Source organism: Lissotriton helveticus, chromosome 7 (genome assembly GCF_964261635.1).
Source record: "Lissotriton helveticus chromosome 7, aLisHel1.1, whole genome shotgun sequence".
In the NCBI taxonomy this organism is placed as follows: Eukaryota; Metazoa; Chordata; class Amphibia; order Caudata; family Salamandridae; genus Lissotriton; species Lissotriton helveticus.
Window position 1 is genome coordinate 43,656,102 of NC_136068.1, and position 21,221 is coordinate 43,677,322.

Sequence of the window (21,221 nt, forward strand, 5' to 3'; positions counted from 1 at the left end):
AACAGAGCCCTGCACTGGGGGGGCTCTGGGTGCAGGGAAAGACTGCTGCCGTCTTCCTCATAACAAAGGTTATCTCACCAGAGACTCAAAGAACGTATAAATATATTTATCACGGACAAAACTCGCATTATTTGAACGTTATAATTGATTTTAATCTTTTTATTGATGGACATGCAAAAAAAATGTTTTAAACTTTTTTTAAAGTTTCCAACCTGGGCGTGATCGTAGAGTGTGCGAGTCCACGAACCGCCCCTGGTCTGAGGCCGCACGGATGCGGTCCAAGGGCCTTTAATTATGGCCTGTGAACCCCACGTCCCTTCGAGGCTATTGTCTACTCCCTGACCATAGAATCATAAATGTCATATTATAGCTGCACCCACGAGGAGCCGGCAGACGGGGCCCTTTCATGTTTTCAGGATATCCACCGGAAGTAAATAGCTATTCAATTAATGTAAATGAAACCCATTTGCATAAGTGGTTATTCTGACAGCCTGGCGCAGATCTGCGCATCTACACTGAACACTTGTGAAATACGTCATCATCGTAGTGAGACGGCACCCCTGTGCAGTGAGACATGACGTTGAATTAACCTAAGTGCAGGCTGCAGAAGGTATGATGCGGACTCACAATTTAAGTTGTCATTGGAAACACAAAACTGTGGTAGGTGCACACACCTGAAGGTTGTACATCAACCCGGCCTAGGATGGTATCTTCCAAACCAGCTGTGCATGGCTGGAGGCTGTGAGCAGGTACTGGACGCCCTGGGGGGCACCCCCGGGGCACTGGGGCTGGGCCCGGGGGGAGACAGGGCCCCCTCCCAGGCCCAGCTCCACCAGCAGATACAACTGGTCGCGTGCATTTCATGGTAGGGGGTCCTCAACATTTTTTTGTGATTTTCCTCAAGAGCACATTACCCTTTTCATGTACCGTGATGTCATTGCTGATGTTATTGGTGACGTCATGTGAGGTGATGAGCAGCATTGGGTGGTTCTGAGTTATCATTTGAGAGATGACAGTAACTGGGAATTTAGGTGATTTTATATTTTTACATTGTATCCCCATCATCACTTTAAAGTGCAGTTTTGAACTAAATTCCCTGGCCTTTTTTTAAAGTAACCAAACATTAGTTTGCTATAAGGAAAGGTAGCATGACATTTCTTTAAAAAGGTTTTCAGTGATTATTTTCATGATATACTGCACCTCGCCTCTGTCCACCCCCCCCCCCCCCCCACCCTACAAGGGAACTGTGGGTGTAGCGACATTTGGGGACACGCAGCCAACCCCTGCACGGGCCGCCACCCCACACACCAGCTGGGCACAGCCATGGGTCATGCGCAGAGGACTGTGGGGCCAGGCCTGGCCTGTAAACAGACCCCGCCTCCATCTACACCCCCAGCTGCGCCCTTCAGGCAGCCCAGTGAATTTTAATTATTTTATATTTTATTTTTGAGGCCCTTAAATCTGGAGCCCAAAAATTCTAATCTTTGAATATGAATCACCAGGGGGAATTGAAGATAAAGACAGGATTTAATTTTAGTGTTATGGGACAGTAGTTGTCCCTCTAGGACCCCACTCTACACCATTCACGGGGCAGGACATGTTTCTCCTGCCCCATTATCTGCTACCAGACTCTTTTTTCCAGGACACATGATTCAGTGCCTCACATTCCGTCATGGCTGCATAACATCCTGTCGTGGCTGCCTCACATCCTGCCATGGCTGCCTCACAACCTGTCATGGCTGCCTCACATCCTGTCGTGGCTGTGTCACATCCTGTCATGGCTGCCTCACATCCTGCCATGGCTGCCTCACAACCTGTCATGGCTGCCTCACATCCTGCCATGGCTGCCTCACAACCTGTCATGGCTGCCTCACATCCCGTCATGGCTGCCTCACATCCTGCCATGGCTGCATCACATCCTGTCGTGGCTGTGTCACATCCTGTCATGGCTGCCTCACATCCCGTCATGGCTGCCTCACATCCTGCCATGGCTGCATCACATCCTGTCGTGGCTGTGTCACAACCTGTCATGGCTGCCTCACATCCTGTCGTGGCTGTGTCACATCCTGTCATGGCTGCCTCACATCCTGCCATGGCTGCCTCACAACCTGTCATGGCTGCCTCACATCCTGCCATGGCTGCCTCACATCCTGTCATGGCTGCCTCACATCTTGTCATGGCTGACTCACTTCCCATCATGGCTGCCTCACAACCCGTCATGGCTGCATCATATCCTGTCATAGCTGCCTCACAACCTGTCATGGCTGCCTCATATCCTGTCATAACTGCCTTACATCCTGTCATGGTTGCCTCACATCCTGTAATGGCTGACTCATATCCTGTCATGACTGCCTCACATCCTGTCATGGTTGCCTCACATCCTGTCATGGCTACCTCAGATCTCGTCATGGCTGCATCATATCCCGTCATGGCTGCATCATATCCTGTCATGGCTGCATCACATCCTGTCATGGTTGCCTCACATCCTGTCATGGCTACCTCACATCCTGCCATGGATGCATCATATCCCGTCATGGCTGCATCATATCCTGTCATGGCTGCATCACATCCTGTCATGGATGCCTCACATCCTGCCATGGTGCCTCACATCCTGTCATGGATGCCTCACATGGCACGCAAACCTACAATGGACCAAAGGAAAAGTGTTTCCTCTTGCAGTCAGATTCTGATATAGTTCGAAATCTGAGTGACAAATTTAATATATTCCAGTAGGTTCTCAAACTAGGATATGTCTAATTTTTTACCTCACTTTTCTCCAAATTTGAGGGGATTTTATGGGCGAAATGTGGTGAACAGATTATCAAAATTTACAAAAAGATGATAAGTTGGGCCACCCCTTTACATCATCCCAGTTTGGTGAAAATCCGCACTTGTGGGATCCTCACCCCATATAACCTTTGCCCCCTGGATGGACCTTCTCAAAACTTTCCAGGATTAAGGTAATGTAGATGACGCAAAGTTTAGGAAAGTTTTGTGCAGTGGGTTGAGTGACGCCAAAGTGTGCAAAGATTCAAAGAATGCCATTATATGTACGTACCAGCCCCTGCAACAAGCGGGGGAGGGGAAGAAGGGAGGGGGGACTGCATCTCCTCATTTCTGAGGCTCCATGCGCCGCTGGAACATCACTTTTTGTGAGGTCTGTGGCACAGGAGTTGCGCCATATTTACGAGGCGGCACTAGCCCACTTTTTAGGCTTAATGCTGCCTCGTAAATATTGTTCCCTTTAACGCAGTGTTCTGCGTTAAAGGGGCGTGCAATGGGACTTGCTGGGGGCCTTCCCAGCAACATCCATGGCTTTTTGACACTGCCCCAGATCTACGAGAAATCGGAACTGAGGCAGCGCCAAAAACGTACGCCTTCCCAGGGGAGGCATAAGGGAGGTACAGCGAGGAGATATATCTTTATTTCTCCCCATTTTTCCTTTTTCGATGTGTGCTGTGCAAGAGGAAAAAGCCTCTTGTGATTGTTTTTGTGCAGGAAGGTCTTTCTTCCTGCACTCAAATAATCATCCCCACAACACAGGCACCATCGCAAAATGGTGCAAAGGTGCCTGTGTTGGTGCACGGCAGCCCACTGAGCGTCGGCGCAGGGGACAAAGACAGAATGCGCCCTAACTGATAGATACGGTGCATTCCTGCCCTTTTCTTTTGCCGTAGTGCAGCGCTGCGCGAAGGCCTACGACTCTGCCCTAAGGCACAACCTCTTAAATGAGGCCTGAAATCTAACCAAAGTTTATCATGATTGTAACATCAATTAAAGGAATTAAAAAATGGCAAAAGCTTAATAAATATTAAGCGGGGTTAAAAATGAGGCCACGAGGCGGCAGGAGCTTCTAGTTCCTGCTTGTTGCTCGTTCTAAACAGGCTGCTTTTCAGCAAAACCTTCAACGCCGTTTTGCCCTCAAGTCAGATGTGGTTCTCAAGTTATATTTGAAAATAGTGAGTTTCTTCTGCTTGGGTCAATCTCTTATAGAAATACGCCCCGTCAGGGAGTTGGCTCATTCTAACAATGTGGGGTGAATAGTCTGCTGCACTCAGACAATGTGGCCTACTGGCTAGAGCGGTCAACATCGAAGCTGGGGAACCAGGTTCGAGTCTCGCTCTAGACCTCAAAGCTGGTGAACCGGGTTTGAGTCTCGCTCTAGACCTCAAAGTTGGGGGAACCGGGTTTGAGTCTCGCTCTAGACCTCAAAGTTGGGGGAACCAGGTTTGAGTCTCGCTCTAGACCTCAAAGTTGGGGGAACCGGGTTTGAGTCTCGCTCTAGACCTCAAAGTTGGGGGAACCGGGTTTGAGTCTCGCTCTAGACCTCAAAGTTGGGGGAACCAGGTTTGAGTCTCGCTCTAGACCTCAAAGTTGGGGGAACCGGGTTTGAGTCTCGCTCTAGACCTCAAAGTTGGGGGAACCAGGTTTGAGTCTCGCTCTAGACCTCAAAGTTGGGGGAACCGGGTTTGAGTCTCGCTCTAGACCTCAAAGTTGGGGGAACCGGGTTTGAGTCTCGCTCTAGACCTCAAAGTTGGGGGAACCGGGTTTGAGTCTCGCTCTAGACCTCAAAGTTGGGGGAACCGGGTTTGAGTCTCGCTCTAGACCTCAAAGTTGGGGGAACCAGGTTTGAGTCTCGCTCTAGACCTCAAAGTTGGGGGAACCGGGTTTGAGTCTCGCTCTAGACCTCAAAGTTGGGGGAACCGGGTTTGAGTCTCGCTCTAGACCTCAAAGCTGGGGAACCGGGTTTGAGTCTCGCTCTAGACCTCAAAGTTGGGGGAACCGGGTTTGAGTCTCGCTCTAGACCTCAAAGTTGGGGGAACCGGGTTTGAGTCTCGCTCTAGACCTCAAAGTTGGGGGAACCGGGTTTGAGTCTCGCTCTAGACCTCAAAGCTGGGGAACCGGGTTTGAGTCTCGCTCTAGACCTCAAAGTTGGGGGAACCGGGTTTGAGTCTCGCTCTAGACCTCAAAGTTGGGGGAACCAGGTTTGAGTCTCGCTCTAGACCTCAAAGTTGGGGGAACCGGGTTTGAGTCTCGCTCTAGACCTCAAAGCTGGGGAACCGGGTTTGAGTCTCGCTCTAGACCTCAAAGTTGGGGGAACCGGGTTTGAGTCTCGCTCTAGACCTCAAAGTTGGGGGAACCGGGTTTGAGTCTCGCTCTAGACCTCAAAGTTGGGGGAACCGGGTTTGAGTCTCGCTCTAGACCTCAAAGCTGGGGAACCGGGTTTGAGTCTCGCTCTAGACCTCAAAGTTGGGGGAACCGGGTTTGAGTCTCGCTCTAGACCTCAAAGCTGGGGAACCGGGTTTGAGTCTCGCTCTAGACCTCAAAGTTGGGGGAACCGGGTTTGAGTCTCGCTCTAGACCTCAAAGTTGGGGGAACCGGGTTTGAGTCTCGCTCTAGACCTCAAAGTTGGGGGAACCGGGTTTGAGTCTCGCTCTAGACCTCAAAGTTGGGGGAACCGGGTTTGAGTCTCGCTCTAGACCTCAAAGCTGGGGAACCGGGTTCGAGTCTCAGCAGGGACGCTCAACATCCAGATTCTGGTGAAATCACTTAATCGCCCGTGCCTAACAAAATGAATGTGTCGGTCTGCAACACAACTGGTGCTCATGTAAAGCGCTCCAATACCTTCGGGTCGAGTTTGCGCTACAGAAAACTAAAAAAACAATACAGATTTGTGAATGTGTCCCCAGCATCTTAGAACGCTCAAATTGAGTACAGAAATGCACTCAAGGTGATTATATAGAAAACAGGACCATTACTTTTGGTAAACGCCATAGATAGGCAGCTCAGAAAGGTCCTGGTGACATGGGCCAGCAAAAGTGATATACAAACAAGTTATATCTGGTCCACGTCATGTTATGCACCCTTCAGGCCCTTGCTTGCAGTCCCTGAGACCCATGGGGCAGATTTACAAGCCGCTTATGCTTCTGTTGCATCTCTTTTGTGACACAGCGGCGGCGCAAAACCAGCACCATTCTGCGGGGTATTTACAACGTGACACATCTGGGAAATGCGTCACGTTGTAAAGCCCTGCACCACATGTAGGCGTCCCGGCACCGGGGCAGGGGGTGTTACGTTACAGGAACTCCTCCTAAAAGTGGCTGAGTGAAATCTACAAGATTTCACTCAGTCACTTTTCAGGCCATGCTGCGTCAAAACCCTGCGCCTGCTTGAAGCAGGCGTAGGGATTGACGCAGCATGTTAGGGATAGGGGCACCCCGAGCCTTGCTGGAGCTGCGTCACGCTTGCGACGCAGCTCCAGCAATGCGCCACCTTTCCGACGGGGGATGCGACACGCATCTGCCCATCCGGGCACCACGGTGCACCGCATTGTAAATGCAGTGCATCAGTGGTGGCGCCGGGTGGGCAGATGCGTCGCAACTCTTCTGGCGCATCCCTGCTGATTAGCAGAGATGCGCCAGAAGTTGTAAATCTGCCCCCCAGTGACCTGCTATCCGGCGCACGTGCTAGGATTCCAAAGCACCGAGGTGGCCCAGGAGGCCCTTTTCCAAGGACGTCTAAAGGTGTGGTGGGCATGTGGACCAGCTGCTTGGCACTGACCCCCTATCCAGTGGGAAAGCCCCTCCCTCTACTCCCAGCGTCTGTGTGTCCAGGAGGATAAGGCAGCAACTCTGGGGGGATTGTCCTACAGGCAGCGCCCCCTGTCTCGGAGGGTTGGAAGAGAGATTGGAATCAGAGGATTTCACTGGTCATTTCAGTCCTCCTGCTGCCGCGGTTACTTCAAATTCATTCATTTGAAGTAACCGCGGCAGCAGGATCTTACAGACTTGCTGCTGGTTGTTGAGACGGGCTAACTATTGATAAGTCCTTGATGGAGGACTGAATTTCTACTTCCTCCTGACCTAACTTACATTCTACAGAAATAACCCAAGTTATATTCCTAATATATGGGAATTGTAATCGCCTCTCAATAATTCGAATCTGGAAATTATTGTAAGCACACGAAATCAGAACGTGATAGCTTCGGTCTGAATTTTAAATAACTTTGACGCTCAATGAATTGTTCTTGTCCTGATGATGACCACAAACTCTGACAGTGGTTGAAACGCCGTCGACGTATCTGTGGCTCATAAATTTTAGTGGACACATGAGTTTTGTATATGTTGTACCCCTCTTTTTCTAACATAATTATTGTTTGCCACATGTTTGGTTTTCCTCTGTATGTTATGTATTGTTGTATAAACCAGCAATTATCTTTCTGAGCGCACTATTTATAATAAATTTGTAATAATTTTTTACTCTTTTGTTGACAGTTTTGATTTGTGTCTCCCTTCTTTTTACCTTTTTCCTTTTTCTTCTTTTCCTTTTGTAAAGTGAAATCTGATTGCAATTGATTATTCTTAAATTGTGATTTGTTATTTGTCTCCTGAACTGTTGTTTGGGATACTAATGGACTGCCCCTGGTTCAGGTTGGTGGGTTGCCTCTGTGGTTGCTTATGATATCTCAGACAAGCAGCATTGTGTACCATGAAGAGTCTCAGCTGAGAGGCCCCAGGGTACTTCTTTATGGCCCCCAGAGGTGGGGGAGATCAGACTGGCAGCACAAATCACCCCTCCACCACCGAGTGGAAAGCTGTCTTGCCTGCAATGGTAGCCTAATGTTCACAAGCGTATGAGAGGATGTGGCGCAGCGACCAGAGGTGCCGTCCGGGAGCTGGGACTCAGGGTTCGCGTTTCGGCGTTGGCTCAACAATCTGTGATTCTGGGCAAATCACCTTATTTTCTCAGCGCCCATGGACAGCGCCTGGATATCCTCACGGGTGATAAGCAGCTCTATATAAATCTACAAATTACAAGCACGTGTTCCCACAGGTGGGTGTCTGCCCCTGATGAGTGCACCAAGATGTCTAAGGGCACCTTGTCAAGCTGCCTGGCGGTGGCACAATAGACTGTCACTTCAGCCTTGTAGTCTCTAGCGCCTTGTGAAGAAGACCCCTGGCCAGGGTCGGATTGGGAATAAAAATCGGCCCGGGCACGCTAACAAAAGTGGCCCACATTTGCATTTTGCCTTTGGCAAACCACTGCTTCTGCGAAATTTTATTTAAAAAAGGGAGGAGGGAGGGGTTAAAAAAAACGCACGGATTAGTTTACATTGGTGAAACACACCTGAAAACAAGTGAACCCACGTCTGCTCAGGTACCCTGCCCCGCTCAGTATGCACACATTAATTGCCGGCCCAGTGAGAGAAAGGGACACCCCTGCCTTGATAAAAGGGAGGTAATGGACGCCCATCTACCTCCAGAAAGGCCACTCAGGCACCCACTGGGCCGCTGGTGGCATCGAACAACCCAGAAACCGCCTAAATCGGTCCCCCTGCCTGCTCAAATAAGCAGCCCACAGCTGGAACTGGACACCAACCCCTCGGGCATTGCCCGAGTGCCCACGTTACCAATCCGACGCTGCCACTGGCCACTCTAGTTCAACTTTGTGCAAGAATTTCCACTTCGTAAAATGTCCTGAAGAATTTACTGCTTAAGCCTTAAAAAGGACAAGCTGTGTCAGATGCAAACAGTGGCACAGAGACTCACCCGGAACTGAATACTAGCCAGGTGCCCTGGTCCTCCTTCGGCCTGGCACACCCTAAAGCCTAGGTTACTTGTCATGATCCCGAGCCGACGGCTGATATGCTATCTCCCATGATGAACAAGTTATGTGCCAGCGAAGGCCCACCTCAGAGACTTTTTATTAGGTCAAAGCCTACCAGACAACGCTGCTCTCTGGTTGCAAAGACATTTTGGGGACACGCTGAAAGATTCCCTAGGAATACATTCCACCCTCATCAATGCTTACAATAGGCAGGATGATTTGTATCTTGCATTTGTTTGCTTTCTCTTTGCTGGCTTTGTTTGCTTTAGGCTGTACAGTATGTCTTTGTCCCTTCCTTGGAGCATAGCCTGTTCACCACCTCTCTGACTGGCTCCTTGTATTCTTCCACAAGTGCTTGTTTTCTGAGAACTCATTTTTACTTTTATGTGAGGAACCCCAAGAAACATACAGGCACATGCATCAAAGGAAATTGCATTCGCAAATGGTGCGAATCAAAAAATTCGTCCGTTTGCGAATGCAACTCCGATATTTGGTATGCATTAACATTTTTGTAATTTCGCAATTTAAGAAATCGCAAAATTGCGATTTATTAAATTGCGATTGCATTTAAGGAATCTCAAATTGAGATTCCTTAAATGCAATGCATCAAACATTAAAAATGTGCGAATTCGCAAATAAGGGGAGCAAATTACCATGAGGTTGGACCTCATGGTAATTTGCGAAAACTTTGAAAAATGCACTTAGTTTCATGTTGTGCACACACATGCCCTTAGGGCATGTGTGTGCACAACATATGTGCACAGATTGATTTCAGGGGTGCAACAGGGTGTCCTTTGGACACCCCTGCACCCTTGAAATCGCATTCTCAATTTGCGATTCGCAAATTGCCAATCGCAAATTGAGAATGTCTTCCCATTCATTCCTATGGGCCTTCAGGCCCATAGGAATGAATGGGGAGGTATTCCTTAATTGCGACTCGCAATTTGCCAGTCGCAATTAAGGAATATTAAGAAATTGCTAATTATTTAGCGATTTCTTGATGCATTGCATTTTGCAATTCCTTAATTGCGATTCCTTATTTTTCGCAATTAAGGAATCGCAAACTGCAATATTGATGCATGTGCCTTTAAGTGATTTCAGTTTTCTCCTTCGCATGCTAGTTCAAAGCAGTAAAATGCTGTAATTCTTTGAAAAAGTTTCCTGCCTCCTATTTTTCCCCTTGACTGATTCTATTCATCTTGGCCACTACTACTGTTTCATCAATCTCGTATGCCTGCGAGGAACACTGCTCTGTCTATCAGCTTGTTTATTTGGTCAGTTCTCTTTACTAATAGCATCACTTAAACAATCCTCTTCCTCAATTTCACGCCTGTGCCATAGGCGTGAAGCCTCGCCAAAATAACCATGCAGGGGAAGAAGTGAATGAGCAAGAAACAGGCCTTTCATTTTCATTCTTATCTTGTCACATGTGCTGCACCTTCAAAGACAGAGGTCAAATGCCAGTCTCTGTCTTCCAAGAGAGCCTTGTGTTTACTTTTCTTTCTCTGACTGCAAAGTGAGAGAATTTATGTGACAATCTTGCTGGTGAAGTGAAAGGAAATGCTTTAGGATATTATTTTTTCTAGCACACAACACATTTAAATGTCAGTAAATGAACTGTACAAATATTTCAGAATATATCAGAATTAGGAAAGCACAAACGAAGCACATATTTTTGTAACTCCAAAGTATTGTAGAAATAAATATTTGAATACGATCAAAACAAATCAATACACTTGGTGATACCCATTTAAAACATTTATAGTTTGTGCTCTGTATAGTTTTATGAGTAAAACTGTATGTCTGTGCAAATGTAATGTTCATTTCAATTGAAAATGTGTTGTCTGTAATGGAATGTCGCTACCGCACCATGCCGACTCCACTCTGCTCCACTTCACTCTACAACACTCTATTCTACTCTATGTCACTCTACGCCACTCAAATCTACGGCACTAAACTCTATGCCACTTCACTCTATACCACTCCACTCCACTGAATGCCCCTCCCCTGTACTCCACTGTGTGACACTCCACTCTATGCAGCTCTAATGTAGGCAGCTCCACTCTACTTTACTTTACCATACTCCCGTCTACAATACTCTGTGCCACTCTACTCCACGCCCCTGTATGCGACTTCACACCACTCTACAACACTCTACTCCACTCTATGCCACTAAACCCTGCTTTACTTCACACTACTCCACTCTATGGCACTAAACCCAGCTTTACTTCACACCACTCCACTCTATGCCACTTTACTCAACTATATGCCACCCCACGCTACTCCACTCTATGCCACTCCACTCTATGACACTAATCCAATCAATGCCATTCCACTCTATTCTACTCAAAGCCACTCCACTCTGCGATGCTCCACTCCGCTCCACTCCGCTCCACTCTACACCAGTTCACTCTACTCTACTCTACTCTATTCAACTCCACTCTACACAATTCCACAACACTCTATTCCATAGCGCACTACTTTATGACACTCCACTCTAGGACACTCCACACCACAACACTCCATTCTATAATACTCCACTCTATGACACTACTCTACACCACAACAAACACTCTACTCTATTCTATGGCACTCCATTCCACACCAGTCCACTCTACACCACTCCACTCCATGCCACCTCACTTCATTCCACTCCATATCACTCCACTCTACGACACTCTACTCCACTCTACGCCACTCCACTCTATGTCACTACTCCACCCTACACCACTCCACTCTATGCCACCTCACTTCATTCCACTCCACATCCCTCCACTCTACGACACTCTACTCCACTCTACGCCACTCCACTCTATGTCACTACTCCACTCTACGCCACTCCACTCTATGACACTACTCCACTCTACACCACTCCACTCTATGCCACCTCACTTCATTCCACTCCACATCCCTCCACTCTACGACACTCTACTCCACTCTACTCCACTCTACGCCACTCCACTCTATGACACTACTCCACTCTACGCCACTCCACTCTATGCCACCTCACTTCATTCCACTCCACATCCCTCCACTCTACGACACTCTACTCCACTCTACGCCATTCCACTCTATGTCTCTACTCCACTCTACGCCACTCCACTCTATGACACTACTCCACTCTACGCCACTCCACTCAATGCCACCTCACTTCATTCCACTCCACATCCCTCCACTCTATGACACTCTACTCCACTCTACGCCACTCCACTCTATGTCACTACTCCACTCTACGCCACTCCACTCTATGACACTACTCCACTCTACGCCACTCCACTCTATGCCACCTCACTTCATTCCACTCCACATCACTCCACTCTACAACACTCTACTCCACTCTACGCCACTCCACTCTATGACACTACTCCACTCTACACCACTCCACTCTATGACACTACTCCACTCTACGCCACCTCACTTCATTCCACTCCACATCACTCCACTCTACAACACTCTACTCCACTCTACGCCACTCCACTCTATGACACTACTCCACTCTACGCCACTCCACTCTATGCCACCTCACTTCATTCCACTCCACATCACTCCACTCTACGACACTCTTCTCCACTCTACACCACTCCACTCTATGACACCTCACTTCATTCCACTCCACATCACTCCACTCTACAACACTCTACTCCACTCTACGCCACTCCACTCTATGACACTACTCCACTCTACGCCACTCCACTCTATGCCACCTCACTTCATTCCACTCCACATCACTCCACTCTACAACACTCTACTCCACTCTACGCCACTCCACTCTATGACACTACTCCACTCTACACCACTCCACTCTACGCCACCTCACTTCATTCCACTCCACATCACTCCACTCTACAACACTCTACTCCACTCTACGCCACTCCACTCTATGACACTACTCCACTCTACGCCACTCCACTCTATGCCACCTCACTTCATTCCACTCCACATCACTCCACTCTACGACACTCTTCTCCACTCTACACCACTCCACTCTATGACACCTCACTTCATTCCACTCCACATCACTCCACTCTACAACACTCTACTCCACTCTACGCCACTCCACTCTATGACACTACTCCACTCTACGCCACTCCACTCTATGCCACCTCACTTCATTCCACTCCACATCACTCCACTCTACGACACTCTTCTCCACTCTACACCACTCCACTCTATGACACCTCACTTCATTCCACTCCACATCACTCCACTCTACAACACTCTACTCCACTGTATGCCACTCCACTCTATGACACTACTCCACTCTACACCACTCCAGTCTATGCCACTACTCTATTTCACTCCACTCTACAACACTCTAATTGCTAATGCAGCCGTCTCCATACTGCCGAAGTCAGACTGGCAGTCCTGGAGAAGATGGTTGGAGTTGACGTGACCATGAAGTTGTGCATTCACTGTTTTTGCGATGATCTTGCCGATGAAGGGTATATAAGTGATAGGTCAGAAGTTGACAAGGTAGTCAGGGTCTAGTGTGAATTTCTTCAGGAGTGGGAGGATGCGACCGGGTAAATGAGTTATGGCGGTTGTGTCATAGTAGATCAGTAATTGTGCTAGGTGAGGTACACTAGATTGGTTGTGGTAGATGAGTCTTAGTGGTTGTGTAGATGTAGCTGAGTGGTAGTCATAAAATGTAGTTGATGCCATTGTAGATAAACTGAAGTGAATGACAGATGAGTCAACTAGGCCTGGGTGGTACATTCCGTTCCGCTTGTGGAATTTGCGGAATTTGGGTAATTTCGCGATCCGCTGAGAATGCGAAATTGCCCAAAATTCTGCGTTCTGTGACTTTGCAAAATTTTTTGCTTGTTCGTGTTCTCAAAATGCGGGTTCACGAGATATTTCCCTCCGAGCACGCAAACAGCGATTGCGAACAGTAAAAAAGCAGCGCAAACAAGCAATTCCGCTCGTTCGCGGAATTTCTGCGTGTTCGCGGATATTTTTTACCGTTTTGCGGAGATTTGTGTAACGCAATTACGCAAATTCCGCCCACCCCTAGAGTCAGCAAATATCAATAAAGGTAAATGTGTCATGATTGTTCTGTTGTTGTAGCCGAGTTATGGTTGTTGTGTTGTAGTAGAGGAGTTGAGGTAAATGAACCACAGTGGTTCTGTTGTGACCCTTCCGATACATGTGTCTAATGATGGTGACTTCTCTCTGAATCCCACTTAGGTTTCGCCTTCCCAGACTGGGCCTACAAGCCCGAGTCCAGCCCCGGCTCCCGTCAGATCCAGCTTTGGCACTTCATCCTGGAGCTCCTGCAGAAGGACGAGTACCAGAACGTCATCGCCTGGCAGGGCGACTACGGCGAGTTCGTCATCAAGGATCCCGATGAAGTGGCGCGACTCTGGGGCATCCGCAAGTGCAAACCTCACATGAACTACGATAAGCTGAGCCGGGCCCTGCGGTGAGTGGAAACCCTAAGGAGAGGACGTGAAATTCATGGTGGGAGTGTTGTTCATAGAGCTAGCGTCTGGCTCAAAGAGTGCGCGCCTTACATGTAGAGAACATGTCGGACACAGGAAGGAACACTTTCTCTTGTAGTCGCCATAATAGGATGCAAAGCTCAGTTTCCACATCCTATAAAAGTGAAATAAGAGGGTAGAAAGACATTGCCTAAACCCCTGGCTCATGCTGGCATGAAAACATCGAGATTACGCAATTCACGGAAAAAAAACCAAAGGTTAAAGTAGCATTATAGTTAGGTGAATATGTCAATGACAGCATTAATATTTTGAACTAAAAAAAGAATTTCGCCAGCTATAGATAGCATAGATACCTATAACATGCCCCCACCATGCTCTGCTTATGAGTTCACACTTTACATCACCAATGACAGGTTCTATGACGTAATTTATTATATCACAGATGACATTTCAAATTACATAATTGATGACATCGCTGATGAAATCATCCAAGCTGTTTTTGTATGCATTACTCTATAAATGAGTATGGCATTAGAGGTCTGAAATCACATGTGTATATATATTTATATCAAAACAATACCCTTTCAGCCTTAGACTGCCACACAAAATTAAGCAAAAAAGAAGCAGAGAACTCTGGGTAGTTACTAAGTTTAGGTGTTGAGCAGCTCCTATGGAGAGCATCCTACAACGCCAGCGACACTGAATGCAAACAAAACATGACATTAATCACAGACAACCGTCATGTACAAACACCTATTTACTAATGTCACACACCCACAAATACTGAAAAACCTATTCACAACCTGTCAAAACCGTTTAATCCTTGCTGTGCAAATGCCTTGGCCATGCTCAACAGGGTTGGCCTTAGAGCATGTCCGGCGGCCAGGCCCTGCACGCATGTCCTCCCACGTCTGGAACCAGGAAGCACCGAGCTCTCCTAATCGAATCACAATGCTGCAATGCAGCATTGTGATTGGTTCCCCATAGCCAATCACAACACTACAATGCAGGGTTGTGATTGGTCGGAGCAACATGGTTTGTCGCTCAGATGGGGACGGGGGCCTGGGCATGTTCCCCACCAGGCTGTGTAATGCAGCCTGGTGGGGAACATGCTAAGTGCGCATGATGCTTTGGCCGGGCGAAGACGGCAGGCCAAGCACTTTGAGAGTGTGCACTCACCACTCCTCCCAGGCTCTAACCCCACCCCCGCCCACCCGAACCCTGCCCTGTAGCAAAGAAAAATAAAGTGATAATAACTCAGTCTACAGCCAATTGGCTGAATGTGGCCTGATGACTTATCAGCCAATAGGATCTTGGTTACATTTGAATGATGTCTGATAAATATTAGCCAATGGGATCCTGGTTACATTTGAATGTGGTCTGATAAATATTAGCCAATGGGATCCTGGTTACATTTGAATGTGGTCTGATGTCTATCAGCCAATGGGATCTTGGTTACATTTGAATGTAGTCTGATGTCTATCAGCCAATGAGATTTTGGTTTCCTTCTAATGTGGTCTAATGACTATCAACCCTGCACTACTGTGAAACGTACTGAAAGTACATTTGGCCCATTTCACAAAGACATTGTGGAAGTAAACAGAAAATTGTCTTCATTTACCCCTGTGAGTAATTCATAAAATGATTTCTGACAGATGTAAACGGTTTTACTCCTACAAATTTCATCTTCATATGTGCAGAGTATTCTACAATAGAAAATGTCACACAAGGGGTTGGAAGTGGACCTTGGAATGTACAGTTGCTGTATGTTTGCCAGCACCCACAACATGTATGTTTGTGCCCATTCACAAACAGAAATCTGACTTCGTCCCACCTTTTAAGTGTGCACAGATTTACTCCTGCTGTCCTTCAGGGTGGGCATGAGTACGTCTCAACCCCAGATCTGCTGAGCTGGTAGGAAAGGATGTCTCCAACGAGAACAAAATAATACAGAGGTCTATGTCGTAGGCTGTCGACCCACGAGAGCTCTAATACTGACTCACCCTCTCGACACCTATGTGGTCCGCAGAAAATCACGATCTCTATATATATATATCGGTTCCCTTATAAACATGGGGCCATATTTATGGCCCGGTTTGTGGCGGTCTTGCGCCACGCAATGTGATGCAAGAGCGCCGCAAACCTTAAGTCATATATTTGAGGCCACGCAAAGCCACTTTTTGTGGTTCCAAAGATATGGAGTGATGCAACGAGTGAGTGATGCAACGCAGCGCAAATCGAGTTGCGTTACTCTGCCCTTGGTAGGCATTCCATGGGTGTTGTGTGGGTGTTCCATGGGTGTTGTGTGGGTGTTCCATGGGTGTTGTGTGGGTGTTACATGAGTGTTGTGTGGGTGTTCCATGGGTGTTGTGTGGGTGTTCCATGGGTGTTGTGTGGGTGTTCCATGGGTGTTGTGTGGGTGTTCCATGGGTGTTGTGTGCGTGTTCCATGGGTGTTGTGTGGGTGTTACATGAGTGTTGTGTGGGTGTTCCATGGGTGTTGTGTGGGTGTTCCATGGGTGTTGTGTGGGTGTTCCATGGGTGTTGTGTGGGTGTTCCATGGGTGTTGTGTGCGTGTTCCATGGGTGTTGTGTGGGTGTTACATGAGTGTTGTGTGGGTGTTCCATGGGTGTTGTGTGGGTGTTACATGAGTGTTGTGTGGGTGTTCCATGGGTGTTGTGTGGGTGTTCCATGGGTGTTGTGTGGGTGTTCCATGGGTGTTGTGTGGGTGTTCCATGGGTGTTGTGTGGGTGTTCCATGGGTGTTGTGTGCGTGTTCCATGGGTGTTGTGTGGGTGTTACATGAGTGTTGTGTGGGTGTTCCATGGGTGTTGTGTGGGTGTTACATGAGTGTTGTGTGGGTGTTCCATGGGTGTTGTGTGGGTGTTCCATGGGTGTTGTGTGGGTGTTCCATGGGTGTTGTGTGCGTGTTCCATGGGTGTTGTGTGCGTGTTCCATGGGTGTTGTGTGGGTGTTACATGAGTGTTGTGTGGGTGTTCCATGGGTGTTGTGTGGGTGTTCCATGGGTGTTGTGTAGGCATTCCATGGGTGTTGTGTGGGTGTTTCCACACAACTTCCATGGTTTTTGAGACATTCCATGATTGACAAGACCTTGTAAACCTGGCAATAAGCCAAAAATATATCCCTCCCCAGGGGAGGCGTAAGGAGGAGAAATATCTTTATTTCTCCTCGTTTTTTTCTCCTTCTGTGTCTGCTGCATTCTGCAGCAGACAAACAAAGAGGGGAAAGCTTTTCAGAATAGTTTTTGTGCAGGAAGGTGTCCTTCCTGCACAATAACAATCCTGCAATGTGATGGAGGCATCCTTCCACCATGGTGCAATGATGCCTGCTTTGGTGCCAGGATGCAAAAAAGGCCACCAGTGTTTGGGGAAACAACATGAATGTGCCGAAGTGGATGCTTACATGTACATCAAAGAAGGGCCACAGGGGTAAGACAAGGAGGGAGAAAAGATAAAGGGGTACAAAAGAAGCAAAAGAAGTAAGTGGAATGAGTGGTAAGAAAGACAAGGGAGGAAAAAGGTCAGAAGAGAGAAAAAAGAGACTGACTAAGAGTCAGAAAAAAGAAAGTGAGAAAGGAAAGAAAAAAGAATATGAAAAAGACTGGCTGGTAAAGGAAACAAAATTAGAAGCAATAGAAGAAGAAAGAGGGTGGAAGCAAAATAAATTTGCCAGTCGCCTCCCGGGCTCTTCTTCTATCGCACCTCCACTTCTTGTTTCTGCCTCTCCCAGGAAGGCACTTAAGTCACACATTTCCCTCATTTGTTAATACCCCCTCCTATCTCTGGCGTAGGGCCGGGGTTAAAGAGCCCTGATGAGGAATGATATTGCGTTGAATGCACGCAGCGGCTTCGCGCCAGCTGCTGCAGCGCGCGGCCGCCTTCGGTCTTGTGCCTGTATTTTGCCTTAGATGGACAATTCAGAACCCACTCTCCACCCTCGGCCTGAAACAATCATACCCTTCACTCCTCTTCCAGCAAATCACTTGTGACATTTAATTTCACCAGCCCAGCTCCCTAAACACGCCGCCTTAATATGTTTGCTCTGGTAAAACAGCAGGGGGCATTTGGTGATGGGGTGAGCAGCGCACCCTCCCTGCGCGCAGTTGTCCTCGTTCTTGATGAATTTATAAAAATGCGCCCCCCTTACCTCCCGCCTCTCTCCGCAGATATTACTACAACAAGCGGATCCTGCACAAGACGAAGGGGAAGCGCTTCACCTACAAATTCAACTTCAGCAAAGTGGTGCTCGTCAACTACCCGCTGCTGGACATGGCGAACCCCGCGCTGCTGCTCGCACAGAACCACTTCCACGGCAGCCACGCCGCCCACGACTGCGGCCCGCTCACGCCTGAGGTAAGCAAGGTGTGCGGGTGAGTGGTACGCACCTGCGTGGTCCGTAGCCACCAAGGGCCTGAGTAAACAGCTATTTGTGTGAGTAGTTGTGTCTTACTCCTGACTTAGGTGTGACTTACTCATGAATTTCCAAGAGCCTTATGGAAAAAGCTCGGTGAATGCAGCCTTATGTGAGGGGCCTGTACTGTAGTATCCCCTGCCGAGAGAGGGTGGCTGTGGCCTGCCGCTGGGTAAGCGCCGGATATCTTGGTAATGGACTCTTTTATGAGGCGACGATAACGGGGTGTCTCTCAAAATGATACTGCGTTTAGCATTAACACCATCCCCTAGTAGCAACAAGCATTTGCAATGCAATCGGTCTCGCCTTCGAGACCTTATATGTATTTAGCTCTGCAGCACATTAGCCTGGGTGCTGAAACAATAACTGTTCTTTAACATGGAGGGAAGGTAAGCACCAAACTGCGTGACACGCCAGGTATGGGAACACATTGAGAGAAATATTGCCTTTCAGAGGGAAATGGTCTAGTCTAAAGCTTTGTTTTTAATATGAAATCAGGGCCTTCAGTGGTCATATCACTGAAAATACAAGATTTGAAAAAAAAATTATTGTCTACGGGTGCTCGTGGAAGACAATTTCTATGGGCTGGAATCTAGAGAATGCTAAAGTGATTCTGGTATTTTACTGACCTCTGCTGGTCGTTTTCTATTAAGACAGTTAAATAGAGGCAGTTGAACAAGCAGAAAGCAATTCTGGTATTTTACTGACCTCTACTGGTCGTTTTAAATAGAGGCAGTTAAACAGAAAATAAAGTCCCTAAGCGGAAGCAGACAAGTCCCAGGGCTGATCTCCAGAGCCCACAAAGTACATACACATATAAGTATATACTAAAGTATACACAAGGGGTCTCGAATGCACGACCTAAAAAGGACGTCGGCAGAAACTCCTTCACTTTCCATTCTGCCAAGATTCAGAGGAAACTTTACTAAAAATGGCGGCCAATCAACCCGACAACCTAAAGTGATTGATGCAACACCGTGACAGCCATTGGTGAAAGGGTGTCTCCTTAGAAGGCAGCGCACACTATAAATACTTATTCCGCCATCTTGGCGGAGGAGAGTCGTCCCCCACAAGCCTGAAATCTGCACAATTACATTCAGACCTTTGAAAACGCTTCTCTGCATTCGTTAAATAGTTTGTTGAAAGTGTGCAATGGCCCACTGCGCCTTGAAACAGGCTAACCCTCGCTACTAGGCGCTTTGGCAATACTGTGGCTATCTGTTGGTCCCTAAGTGGCTTTACGGACTGTTTATCTTGCAGTGTTAGTCTGGACAGACGTCCTCCCTGTGTCTCTTTAGGCCGCAGCTCCGTCACCTGTCTCTGCGCGTCCTCGGGCTGTCTCATACCTGTGTGGATTGGATTAAGAGCGCTGCGGCAGTCACTGCCCGTTCTGAGCGCTCTCGATTGTGCATTCACTCCCTCTGCAGACAGATGTCTCAGGACAGGAGGAGGGTCACTGTCTGCGACCCGCCGTCCCATGGCACTTCACCGGGCCACCTGCGCCCCAGGTGGGGCCCTGGCACTGGGGCGCCCTCTTGCGCCCTGGGCGGGCCGTGCACTGGACGCATCCAGAGTGCAGATCTAGCCCACAGGCCTGAAATGTGACAGTCACCCTATCCAATCTCCCGACCACCCTCACACTCTCAGGGCTCTGTTTACATGTTCACTGCAGACAACCTGGCCAGCACCCCTGTCTGCATTGCCCTCGCAAAGAATGCATGCACGGCCATGAACACAAGACTGTGAATGTGAAACACTCTACACAACACCCACCTGGTCAAAAACATTACATTTGGACACCCTTTTAAAAAGACTCAGCGCTTCATTCCACACCTGCGGCTTCTAAGCGCTGCAAATACCCCCAAGGTAATCACGCTCACTTTCCCCCACCTTGGAAGGCTGGGCCGTCCTTGTAGTGATTTAAACGTGTGACCTACAGATCACAGCAGATGTCAGAGGCATGCATTCAACTCACTGAGCCATCTTGCCACCAGCAGCAACACGCCCCGCCACAGGGAACACATATCAAAGCCCGTGGGCACTCATGCACCCTTCCTTACCCATGATGCTCTGCTCAGATCCATAACAGGATCGTGATCAATAGAAGCGGTCTAACAAGATCTAGCTGGCTTCTGGCCAATGTAATCCATTAGGACACAATCATTTGTCTAACCTTGGCGGCCATTATCTAATGGGACTCACCTCTGTGCTTTAAGAAACAACCAAATACAGTGCACACAGATCACTCTGACACCAGCCGACAAGAATCCTAGAACCAACATAGCTAACCACACACCCAACTTCAAGGAACCCTTCTCAAGTCGTGACTAGCAGCAGAGGGCAGAGGACCCATAGAGCACCGTACTCAACATAGCTAACCACATATCCAACTTCAAGGAACCCTTCTCAAGCTGTGGCTAGCGACAGAGATCAGAGCACCCTGACGTCCCGCTGGGCCCCCTACACAACATACTGACCTCAGGAAAGCTGCTCTCAAATCAAGACTGCCAGCAGAGACCTGAGGTCCCACTGGGGCGACATCCTTTACCACGGAACCATTACAACGCGGTATGGTTACATCGCGGTTTTGACAATGCTAGTCGTTACATCGACTTGCACTGGAGGGCGCCCTAGACTAAGGAATAGTGTGAATTACTATTCCAACACCTTCCCTATTGTACGTAGACTGGAGTTGGAATAGTAATTCACACTATTCCTTAGTCTAGAGCGCCCTCCAGTGCAAG

The 21,221-nt window shown here is 48.2% G+C and overlaps 1 protein-coding gene across 1 annotated transcript in view; it reads left to right on the top strand.

Annotated features, from left to right (window-relative positions):
* ERFL (ETS repressor factor like) overlaps positions 1-21,221 on the top strand; it is an 81,887-nt gene that overhangs the window by 38,690 nt on the left and 21,976 nt on the right. The window contains exons 2-3 of the mRNA XM_078652918.1: positions 13,795-14,029; positions 18,233-18,419. Coding sequence (XP_078509044.1) covers positions 13,795-14,029; positions 18,233-18,419 — 422 coding nt within the window. The remainder of the gene's footprint in view (positions 1-13,794; positions 14,030-18,232; positions 18,420-21,221) is intronic.